Here is a 12,108-nt window from a genome sequence, read left to right as displayed (position 1 = left end):
TGGAGAGCTCCTTGTCTTATTTTATTACATATTTTACAGTTTGAGCGTCAAGAAAACATGTGAGCTGAGATAAAACAGGAAAGGAAGAGAAGAAGGAGTAAGATGGAAGAGAGATAAAGGAGAGAAGTGATCTCAGGTGATCAGCGAGGAGAATTCCCCAGGTGAACGGGCCCGCCACACACACTACACACACACACACACACACACAAGCACACACACAGACACACACACACAGATTACACACACACACACACACACACAAGCACACACAGACACACACACACACACACACACAAACAAGCTGGGGCTCACACACAGACTCACAAATACAAATACAGAGACTCAAACACACACACACAGACACACACACACACACACACACAGAGACTCACACACACACATACGGCGGCACACAGAGACACACACACACACACACAGACACACAGAGACACACACACACAAAGACAAAAATACACAGACACACACACACACACACACACACACACACAGACACACAGAGACACACACACACACACACACACACATACAGACACACAGACACACACACACACACACACACACACACACAGACACACAGACACACACACACACACACACACACACACACACACAGACACACACACACACACACACACACACAGACTCACACACAGACTCACAAATACAAATACAGAGACTCACACACACACACACACACACACACACACACACACACACACACACAGACTCACACACAGTGACCCATTTAGTGGTCCCCTAATACTGTATCTGAAGTCTCTTTTATATAGGCCTTAGTGGTCCCCTAATACTGTATCTGAAGTCTCTTTTATATAGGCCTTAGTGGTCCCCTAATACTGTATCTGAAGTCTCTTTTATATAGACTTTAGTGGTCCCCTAATACTGTATCTGAAGTCTCTTTTATATAAACCTTAGTGGTCCCCTAATACTGTATCTGAAGTCTCTTTTATATAGACCTTAGTGGTCCCCTAATACTGTATCTGAAGTCTCTTTTATATAGACCTTAGTGGTCCCCTAATACTGTATCTGAAGTCTCTTTTATATAGACCTTAGTGGTCCCCTAATACTGTATCTGAAGTCTCTTTTATATAGACCTTAGTGGTCCCCTAATACTGTATCTGAAGTCTCTTTTATATAGACCTTAGTGGTCCCCTAATACTGTATCTGAAGTCTCTTTTATATAGACTTTAGTGGTCCCCTAATACTGTATCTGAAGTCTCTTTTATATAGGCCTTAGTGGTCCCCTAATACTGTATCTGAAGTCTCTTTTATATAGACTTTAGTGGTCCCCTAATACTGTATCTGAAGTCTCTTTTATATATGACCTTAGTGGTCCCCTAATACTGTATCTGAAGTCTCTTTTATATAGACCTTAGTGGTCCCCTAATACTGTATCTGAAGTCTCTTTTATATAGACCTTAGTGGTCCCCCTAATACTGTATCTGAAGTCTCTTTTATATAGGCCTTAGTGGTCCCCTAATACTGTATCTGAAGTCTCTTTTATATAGACCTTAGTGGTCCCCTAATACTGTATCTGAAGTCTCTTTTATATAGGCCTTAGTGGTCCCCTAATACTGTATCTGAAGTCTCTTTTATATAGGCCTTAGTGGTCCCCTAATACTGTATCTGAAGTCTCTTTTATATAGACCTTAGTGGTCCCCTAATACTGTATCTGAAGTCTCTTTTATATAGGCCTTAGTGGTCCCCTAATACTGTATCTGAAGTCTCTTTTATATAGACCTTAGTGGTCCCCTAATACTGTATCTGAAGTCTCTTTTATATAGGCCTTAGTGGTCCCCTAATACTGTATCTGAAGTCTCTTTTATATAGACCTTAGTGGTCCCCTAATACTGTATCTGAAGTCTCTTTTATATAGGCCTTAGTGGTCCCCTAATACTGTATCTGAAGTCTCTTTTATATATGGCCTTAGTGGTCCCCTAATACTGTATCTGAAGTCTCTTTTATATAGACCTTAGTGGTCCCCTAATACTGTATCTGAAGTCTCTTTTATATAGACCTTAGTGGTCCCCTAATACTGTATCTGAAGTCTCTTTTATATAGGCCTTAGTGGTCCCCTAATACTGTATCTGAAGTCTCTTTTATATAGACCTTAGTGGTCCCTAATACTGTATCTGAAGTCTCTTTTATATAGGCCTTAGTGGTCCCCCTAATACTGTATCTGAAGTCTCTTTTATATAGGCCTTAGTGGTCCCCCTAATACTGTATCTGAAGTCTCTTTTATATAGACCTTAGTGGTCCCCCTAATACTGTATCTGAAGTCTCTTTTATATAGGCCTTAGTGGTCCCCTAATACTGTATCTGAAGTCTCTTTTATATAGGCCTTAGTGGTCCCCTAATACTGTATCTGAAGTCTCTTTTATATAGACCTTAGTGGTCCCCTAATACTGTATCTGAAGTCTCTTTTATATAGGCCTTAGTGGTCCCCTAATACTGTATCTGAAGTCTCTTTTATATAGACCTTAGTGGTCCCCTAATACTGTATCTGAAGTCTCTTTTATATAGACCTTAGTGGTCCCCTAATACTGTATCTGAAGTCTCTTTTATATAGACCTTAGTGGTCCCCTGATACTGTATCTGAAGTCTCTTTTATATAGACCTTAGTGGTCCCCTGATACTGTATCTGAAGTCTCTTTTATATAGACCTTAGTGGTCCCCTAATACTGTATCTGAAGTCTCTTTTATATAGACCTTAGTGGTCCCCTAATACTGTATCTGAAGTCTCTTTTATATAGACCTTAGTGGTCCCTAATACTGTATCTGAAGTCTCTTTTATATAGGCCTTAGTGGTCCCCTAATACTGTATCTGAAGTCTCTTTTATATAGGCCTTAGTGGTCCCCTAATACTGTATCTGAAGTCTCTTTTATATAGACCTTAGTGGTCCCCTGATACTGTATCTGAAGTCTCTTTTATATAGACCTTAGTGGTCCCCTGATACTGTATCTGAAGTCTCTTTTATATAGACCTTAGTGGTCCCCTAATACTGTATCTGAAGTCTCTTTTATATAGGCCTTAGTGGTCCCTAATACTGTATCTAAAGTCCCTTTTATTGTGGCCTTGACCAACTGCCACTTTGCTCATTTGAAAGCCATGATGTCTCTCTCTCCGGGGGGGCAAAGCAGAGAAAGGGGAGGTAACCTTTCCCCTTATGACCTCATAAGGAGAAGATTCCTGATTGGTCCATCTGAGCTTTCATTTTCTCAAAGGCAGAGCAGGATACCCAGGGCTCAGTTTACACCTGGGGGAACTAGTATTAATGTTAAAAAACCTCATAAAGTGACATTTTGCCATGCCATGGGTCCTTTAATATTGTAATATGTCAGTCTCAGACAGCTACGGAGAGCCGAGCAGACATTAATATTGTAATATGTCAGTCTCAGACAGCTACGGAGAGCCGAGCAGACATTAATATTGTAATATGTCAGTCTCAGACAGCTACGGAGAGCCGAGCAGACATTAATATTGTAATATGCGTCTTTAACTTTCATTTTGGACACACAGGATCCTGAATATATTCCTCTAAAGTTCCCCACTGTGACTTTAATAAATGTTTTAATATGAAGGGGTTATCGCCTCGGTAACAGGGCTGCGAGTGATTTTTGGGGTCTGTGGGTTCATTCGTGTCTCTGCCTGCTGGACTGGATCCAGGTTCACGGTTATACCGGGATTATTTGGGGCTTTAACTTCTCCAGATTCAGGTTTAAACCGGATTATTTGGGGCTTTAGGTTTCTCTCGGCTGGATCCCGTCTGACAGTAACTGATGAGTCAATCTTTACACCTTTATTTATTTTAGCTTGTCCTTTAAAAGGCTTCTTAAACTCACCGTTTGCCAAAGTTTTAGGACTTCTGTGAAGCAGATATTGAACTGAATGATCAGAGAATCAAACTGAACTCTGTCTGAGTTCGTCTACACTTATAATTTTATATTTTAAACGGTTATTTTATTGCACATTTGTACGTTTCGTCAACACAAATTGAGTTTTAGTCACAGACGTTATTTTCTAAAGTGTGTTTAGCACAACAGGAAGTTTTTTTCGCGCGATTAATTCACAATTAATTCGCAAAACTTTCACGCAGAACTGAACACTAATATATTAGTTTAAAATGTCCGAACACAACCAGCACACGTGTGTGTGTCTGTATGTCTGTGTCTGTATATGTACAGTGCCTTGCGAAAGTATTCGTCCCCTTGAACGTTTACCTTTTGACATTTCGTAATTTACTTTTTTTTGTGAAGAATACAAGTGGGTCCCTTGTGGAATTTTTATTTTTTAAATTCTTGTCGTTTATTTTTATTTTATATGTGTGAGTCGTATAAATGCACCTGTTGTGTGTGGGTCCGTTTAAAGCGCAGAGAGCATCATGAGAACAAGAACAGGGATACTGTTGTGAAGTGTTGTAGGGAAGTTTGTGTTATGGTTGGGGTTTGGTTTTTTGAAGGGTTGTTTTTTTATGTATGGTTATGTTTTGTTTTTCTTCTGTTGGTTCTTGTTGTTGTTTTAAAATTTTATTTTTTGTTGAGGTAGTGAAGGTTTCGTGTATGTGTGTCTGTGTGTGTGTGTTTGTTTGTTTGTGTGTGTGTCTGTGTATGTGTGTCTGTATATGTATGTGTCTGTGTTTGTGTGTGTGTGTCTGTATGTGTATGTGTGTCTGTGTTTGTGTGTGCATGTGTTTGTGTGTCTATCTGTGTGTTTTTGTGTGTGTCTGTCTGTGTGTCTGTTTGTGTGTCTATCTGTCTGTGTGTTTTTGTGTGTGTGTGTTCTTGTGTGTGTGTCTCTGTGTGTCTGTGTCTGTGTGTGTGTGTGCATGTTTGTGTCTGTCTGTGTCCTTGTGTGTGTGTGTCTCTGTGTGTCTGTGTGTGTGTGTGTGTGTGTGTGTCTGTGTTTGTGTCTGTCTGTGTGTGTGTGTGTCTGTGTGTGTGTGTGTCTGTGTTTGCATGTGTTTGTGTGTCTATCTGTGTGTTTGTGTGTGTGTTCTGTATGTGTGTGTGTGCGTTGTTTGTGTCTATCTGTGTGTTTTTGTGTGTGTCTGTCTGTGTGTCTGTTTGTGTGTCTATCTGTCTGTGTGTTTTTGTGTGTGTGTGTCCTTGTGTGTGTGTCTCTGTGTGTCTGTGTCTGTGTGTGTGTGCATGTTTGTGTCTGTCTGTGTCCTTGTGTGTGTGTGTCTCTGTGTGTCTGTGTGTGTGTCTGTGTGTGCATGTGTTTGTGTCTGTCTGTGTGTTTTTGTGTGTGTCTGTGTCCTTGTGTGTGTGTGTCCTTGTGTGTGTGTGTCTCTGTGTGTCTGTGTGTGTGTGTGTCTCTGTGTGTGTGTGTGTGCATGTTTGTGTCTGTCTGTGTTTTTGTGTGTGTCTGTGTCCTTGTGTGTGTGTGTGTCTCTGTGTGTCTGTGTCTGTGTGTGTGTGTATGTCTGTGTTTGTGTGTGTGTGCATGTGTTTGTGTGTCTATCTGTCTGTGTTTTTGTGTGTCTGTGTGTCTGTGTGTGTGTGTTTGTGTGTGTCTGTATGTGTGTCTCTGTGTGTGTGTGTTTTCTCTAGATCTGCGAGGACTTATTCTAACCTTAATACCACAAACCTGAATATTTGTGGCAGATTCTTCCCACCGAGAGCGACACGAATGTTGACGTTGGGTGTTAAATTAAAGGTTCAAATCGTCAAACAACCAGCGAGAATTAACATGCAAGATAAAGCTCATTAGTTACAGTCAGCTTTTGTAGTTTCACAAAGACTACATGTCATTCGTGACATGTATCATGTCCACAGTGTGGACAAAACACAAGTCCACGCCCTCTACTTTAATACAGCAACTGATGTGTCTCACACACACACACACACACACACACACACACACACACACACACACACACACACACACACACACACACACACACACACACACACACACACACACACAGCAGGTAATAACTGTGTAAACAGACAGACGTTTAACAGCACTAATGGCCGTCTGTGCACACACTCTGTCAGTAAGTGATGGTTTCTTTGATGATGTGTGTTGTTGTCAGAGGCAGGTTGAGACAGGAAGCTGCTTTAAACACACACACACAAACACACACACACACACACACTCTCTCTCTCTCTCTCTGCTGTCGCCTGTCTCCTTTTTATTCTCACATATTTTCTACAAACCTCACAGTAAACTTCTGAAATCCCCATTACCAACTCCACCAGACTCCATGTAAATAATCAGGACTTTTAGCGTGTATAGAGCCAGCATATCTCCACCAGACTCCATGTAAATAATCAGGACTTTTAGTGTGTATAGAGCCAGCATATCTCCACCAGACTCCATGTAAATAATCAGGACTTTTAGCGTGTATAGAGCCAGCATATCTCCACCAGACTCCATGTAAATAATCAGGACTTTTAGCGTGTTTTAAGATGATAAAAGTCCTGATTATTTACATGGAGTCTGGTGGGTTTGGTGATGGGGATTTCAGGGCTGTTGACACACACACAAATGTAAATAAATAAAGAAAAAAGAATAACAAAAATGCCGGTTACCCACCAGACTCCATGTAAATAATCACTACTTTTATCATCGTAAAACACACTTCATTCAAAGTCAAAAGCCGTCTTGGTTCATCTTTCCACTGTTCCAACAATCACCACTCTGGTTTGGTGGAAATAAACCCTTAATTCACCCATTTACATGTGGAGATATGCTGGCTCTATACACGCTAAAAGTCCTGATTATTTACATGGAGTCTGGTGGAGATATGCTGGCTCTATACATCTAAAAGTCCTGATTATTTACATGGAGTCTGGTAAAATAGGTTACACTTCTAAAAGTCCTGATTATTTACATGGAGTCTGGTGGAGATATGCTGCTCTCCGTCTGATTATTGCATGGGGTCTGGTGGAGATATGCGGCTGTATACCCGCTAAAGTCCTGATTATTTACATGGAGTCTGGTGGAGTTTGGTGATGGGGATTTCGGGGCGGTTTCATGTTAAACTAAAAGGATCAGACTCTTTAAAAAAAAAAAAAAAAGAAACAGGAAGGTTGATGGTTCAAATCCCAAAATAAGACACCTGTGTTTGCAGTAAAACCCACACACACACAAACACACGTCTGTTATTCTTCCCTCAGTTTATTCTTTTTCTTTCAAATTAAAAGACACGCAGAACATCTTCATCTTGTTAAAAATATATCAACCCTAAAGCAGGCGGAGACAATCGTCCGTTTAGATAAAGTGCATAAAGTCCAACCGATCGGCCCGACGGAGAATAAAAACCTGGTCTTCACCCCGACAGCAGCAACACGTCTATCTATAATCGGCATGTTTATGGGATTATTAGTTATTTGTGTATATATATTGTTCATATTTATATTCTGCATGGATTGACAAAAACATTGGGAAATATTGTGGGGGGAAAAATAAACCCTGAAAGGGTGACAAAAAGTCAAGAAAATTTGCCAAAACATTCAAAAAAGGAGACAAAAACTCAAACTAATTGCAAAAAAAGTTTTTAAAAAAATGTAAAAAATTGCCAAACAAAATTTGCAAAAAAAACTCAAAAAAAAGTTTGATAAAAACTAAAAGAAATTGCAAAAACATTTGCAAAAAAATTCAAAAGGCGACAAAACTCAAACAAATTGCTAAAAACTCAAATAAAATTGTCAAAACAAATCAAAAAATTTGTCAAAAAAATTGCCAAAAAATTCGAAAAAGGCAACAAAAACTCGATAGAATAGCCAAAAAATTGCCAAACAAATTTGTCAAAAAAAGTGCCCAAAATTTCTGAAAAATTCAACATACACAGAAATAAAAGACGAAATCTGTTTGTGTGATGAAGACGAGTTTTACTTTGCATATTTATATATATCTCCCCTTTTAATTGGTAGTGACATGAACAATCAGACATCTCGCTGCTGTCGGTGTGGAGCGATTGGCCGGTTTCTTCTTCTTCTTCTTCTGTCGACTTTCGGTAGATTTAAAGTTTAGTAACTTTTGAATTCTGAGTGGATCCAAACGTGTCCGCGGGTGGCGCCCTGTGTGTGGCTCAGATCTTCGCCGTCGCTGCACGTTTGTTCTCAGAGTGAAAAAGAAAAAGAAAAGAGGAGAAGACACGCAAACACAGAGCGCCACGCCGGGCGCCGCGGGGTTGATGACATCATCTCTAGAGGCCCAGCGACTTGCGTACGATCTTCTGGGCGAGTTTGTAGAACTGCTCTCGGTCCTCACGCCACATTTTAGACCCGCGTCTTACGCACGCTATCGTTCCGGCTCCTGAGGAGAGGAGAAGAGGAGAAGGGAAGAGAGGAGAAGAGAGAAGAGAGGGAAAGAGAGGAAGAGGGAAAAGAGAAGAGAGGAAGAGAGAGGGAAAAGAGAGAGAGGGAAAGAGAGGAGACAAGAGGAGGGAAGAGAGGGAAGAAGAGAGGAGAAGAGAGAGGGAACAAGAGAAGAGAGGAAGAGAGAGGAGAGGAAGAGAGGGAAGAAGAGAGGGAACAAGAGAGGAGAGGGAAGAGAAAGAAAGAGAGAGAGAGGGAGAGGAACAAGAGAAGGGAAGGAGGGGAGAGAAGAGGGAAGAGAGAGAGGGGACAAGAGGAGGGAGGGAGAGAGAGGGGAACAAGAGAGAGGAGGGGAAGAGAGAGGGAAAACGAGAGAGGGAGAGAGAGAGGGAGAGAGGGAACAAGAGAGAAAGAGAGAGGGAACAAGAGGAGGAGAGGAAGAGAGGGTAACAAGAGGGAGGGAAGAGAGAGGGAACAAGAGAGGAGAGGAAGAGAGAGGGAAGAGAGGGAACAAGAGAGGAGAGGGAAGAGAGAGGGAACAAGAGAAGGAGGAAGAGAGAGGGAACAAGAGAGGAGAGGAAGAGAGAAGAGAGGGAACAAGAGAAGAGAGGGAAGAGAGAGGGAACAAGAGAGGAGAGGAAGAGAGAGGGAACAAGAGAAGAGAGGGAACAAGAGAGAGGAAGAGAGAGGGAACAAGAGAAGAGAGGGAGAGAGAGGGAACAAGAGAGGGAGGAAGAGAGAGGGAACAAGAGAGGAGAGGGAAGAGAGGAGGGGAAAGAGGAGAGGGAAAGAGGGAAAGAGGGGGAAGCAAAAGAGAAAAAGAAAAGAGAAAAAAGCCCAAAAAGAGAGAGAGAAAAGAGAGGAGAGGAAGAGAGAGGAAAAGAGAGGAGAGAAGAGAGAGGAAAAGAGAGGAGAAAGAGAGAAAAGAGAGGAGAAAGAGAGAGAAAAGAAAGAGAGAAGAGAGAGAAAAGAGAAAAAGGACATGCTAACATGCACAACAACAGACAGCCTGTTAGCAGTAATAGACCCTGTGGTGTTACCTCGCTAACATGCTAACGACAGACAGCCTGTTAGCAGTAATAGACCCCGGTGTGTTACCTGCTAACATGCTAACAACAGACAGCCTGTTAGCAGTATTAGACCCTATGTGTTACCTGCTAACATGCTAACAACAGACAGCCTGTTAGCAGTAATAGACCCTGTGTGTTACCTGCTAACATGCTAACGACAGACAGCCTGTTAGCAGTAATAGACCCTGTGTGTTACCTGCTAACATGCTAACGACAGACAGCCTGTTAGCAGTAATAGACCCTGTGTGTTACCTGCTAACATGCTAACGACAGACAGCCTGTTAGCAGTAATAGACCCTGTGTGTTACCTGCTAACATGCTAACAACAGACAGCCTGTTAGCAGTAATAGACCCTGTGTGTTACCTGCTAACATGCTAACAACAGACAGCCTGTTAGCAGTAATAGACCCTGTGTGTTACCTGCTAACATGCTAACGACAGACAGCCTGTTAGCAGTAATAGACCCTGTGTGTTACCTGCTAACATGCTAACAACAGACAGCCTGTTAGCAGTAATAGACCCTGTGTGTTACCTGCTAACATGCTAACAACAGACAGCCTGTTAGCAGTAATAGACCCTGTGTGTTACCTGCTAACATGCTAACGACAGACAGCCTGTTAGCAGTAATAGACCCTGTGTGTTACCTGCTAACATGCTAACAACTGACAGCCTGTTAGCAGTAATAGACCTCCTGTGTTACCCGCGTAACATGCTAACAACTGACAGCCCGTTAGCAGTAATAGACCCTGTGTGTTACCTGCTAACATGCTAACAACTGACAGCCTGTTAGCAGTAATAGACCCTGGGTGTTACCTGCTAACATGCTAACAACAGACAGCCTGTTAGCAGTAATAGACCCTGTGTGTTACCTGCTAACATGCTAACAACAGACAGCCTGTTAGCAGTAATAGACCCTGTGTGTTACCTGCTAACATGCTAACGACAGACAGCCTGTTAGCAGTAATAGACCCTGTGTGTTACCTGCTAACATGCTAACAACAGACAGCCTGTTAGCAGTAATAGACCCTGTGTGTTACCTGCTAACATGCTAACAACAGACAGCCTGTTAGCAGTAATAGACCCTGTGTGTTACCTGCTAACATGCTAACGACAGACAGCCTGTTAGCAGTAATAGACCCCTGTGTGTTACCTGCTAACATGCTAACGACAGACAGCCTGTTAGCAGTAATAGACCCGTGTGTTACCTGCTAACATGCTAACAACAGACAGCCTGTTAGCAGTAATAGACCCTGTGTGTTACCTGCTAACATGCTAACAACAGACAGCCTGTTAGCAGTAATAGACCCTGTGTTTACCCGCTAACATGCTAACAACAGACAGCCTGTTAGCAGTAATAGACCCTGTGTGTTACCTGCTAACATGCTAACAACAGACAGCCTGTTAGCAGTAATAGACCCTGTGTGTTACCTGCTAACATGCTAACAACAGACAGCCTGTTAGCAGTAATAGACCCTGTGTGTTACCTGCGTAACATGCTAACGACAGACAGCCTGTTAGCAGTAATAGACCCTGTGTGTTACCTGCTAACATGCTAATCGACAGACACTGTTAGCAGTAATAGACCCTGTGTGTTACCTGCTAACATGCTAACGACAGACAGCCTGTTAGCAGTAATAGACCCTGTGTGTTACCTGCTAACATGCTAACAACAGACAGCCTGTTAGCAGTAATAGACCCGTGTGTTACCTGCTAACATGCTAACAACAGACAGCCTGTTAGCAGTAATAGACCCTGTGTGTTACCTGCTAACATGCTAACAACAGACAGCCTGTTAGCAGTAATAGACCCTGTGTGTTACCTGCTAACATGCTAACAACAGACAGCCTGTTAGCAGTAATAGACCCTGTGTGTTACCTGCTAACATGCTAACAACAGACAGCCTGTTAGCAGTAATAGACCCTGTGTGTTACCTGCTAACATGCTAACAATAGACAGCTGTTAGGTAATAGACCTGTGTGTTACCTGTAACATGCTAACACAGACAGCTGTTAGCAGTAATAGACCCTGTGTGTTACCTGCTAACATGCTAACAACAGACAGCCTGTTAGCAGTAATAGACCCTGTGTGTTACCTGCTAACATGCTAACGACAGACAGCCTGTTAGCAGTAATAGACCCTGTGTGTTACCTGCTAACATGCTAACGACAGACAGCCTGTTAGCAGTAATAGACCCTGTGTGTTACCTGCTAACATGCTAACGACAGAAAGCAGGATCTTCTCCACGCTCTGGACGGGGCTCCATCTCTCGGCGCTGCTCTCGTATCCCATGGGGTCGTCTCCGGGGGCGTGGAGGATGGAGATGCAGACACGGCCGTCTGGGTAGACTGTAGGAGGAGAGACGGGTCAGTAAAAACCTTGAAAAATATGCCAAAAAACTCAAAAGAATTATCAAAAAATTCTAGGAGTATAGTATATATATATATATATATATATATAGTCTGGTAGACTACAGGAGGAGAGACTGGTGGTATGTGTGTGTGTGTCTCTGTGTGTGTGTATCAGTTTGTGTGTGTGTCTCTGTGTGTGTGTGTGTGCGTTTGTGTGTGTCTTTGTGTGTGTGTGTGTGTGTGTGTGTCTGTGTGTGTGTGTGTCTGTGTGTGTGTGTGTGTGTGTGTGTGTGTGTGTGTGTGTGTGTGTGTATCAGTGTGTGTGTGTGTGTGTGTGTGTGTTTGTGTCTCTGTGTGTGTGTGTCCTGTGTGCGTGTGTTTCT

The 12,108-nt window shown here is 42.3% G+C and overlaps 1 protein-coding gene across 1 annotated transcript; it reads right to left on the bottom strand.

Annotated features, from left to right (window-relative positions):
* Window positions 1-7,857: 7,857 nt before the first annotated feature.
* On the bottom strand, window positions 7,858-11,735 carry LOC120555353 (ubiquitin-conjugating enzyme E2 G2-like; the record flags this gene model as incomplete). Its single annotated transcript, XM_039794013.1, has 2 exons — window positions 7,858-8,305; window positions 11,570-11,735. Coding segments are annotated over 2 exons (276 nt in total), but the record flags the coding sequence as incomplete, so codon positions are not given.
* Window positions 11,736-12,108: the final 373 nt, after the last annotated feature.

This window comes from Perca fluviatilis, unplaced genomic scaffold (assembly GCF_010015445.1).
Source record: "Perca fluviatilis unplaced genomic scaffold, GENO_Pfluv_1.0 PFLUV_unplaced_scaf_9, whole genome shotgun sequence".
Classification (NCBI taxonomy): domain Eukaryota; kingdom Metazoa; phylum Chordata; class Actinopteri; order Perciformes; family Percidae; genus Perca; species Perca fluviatilis.
This window is presented reverse-complemented; position numbering and strand designations above follow the sequence as displayed.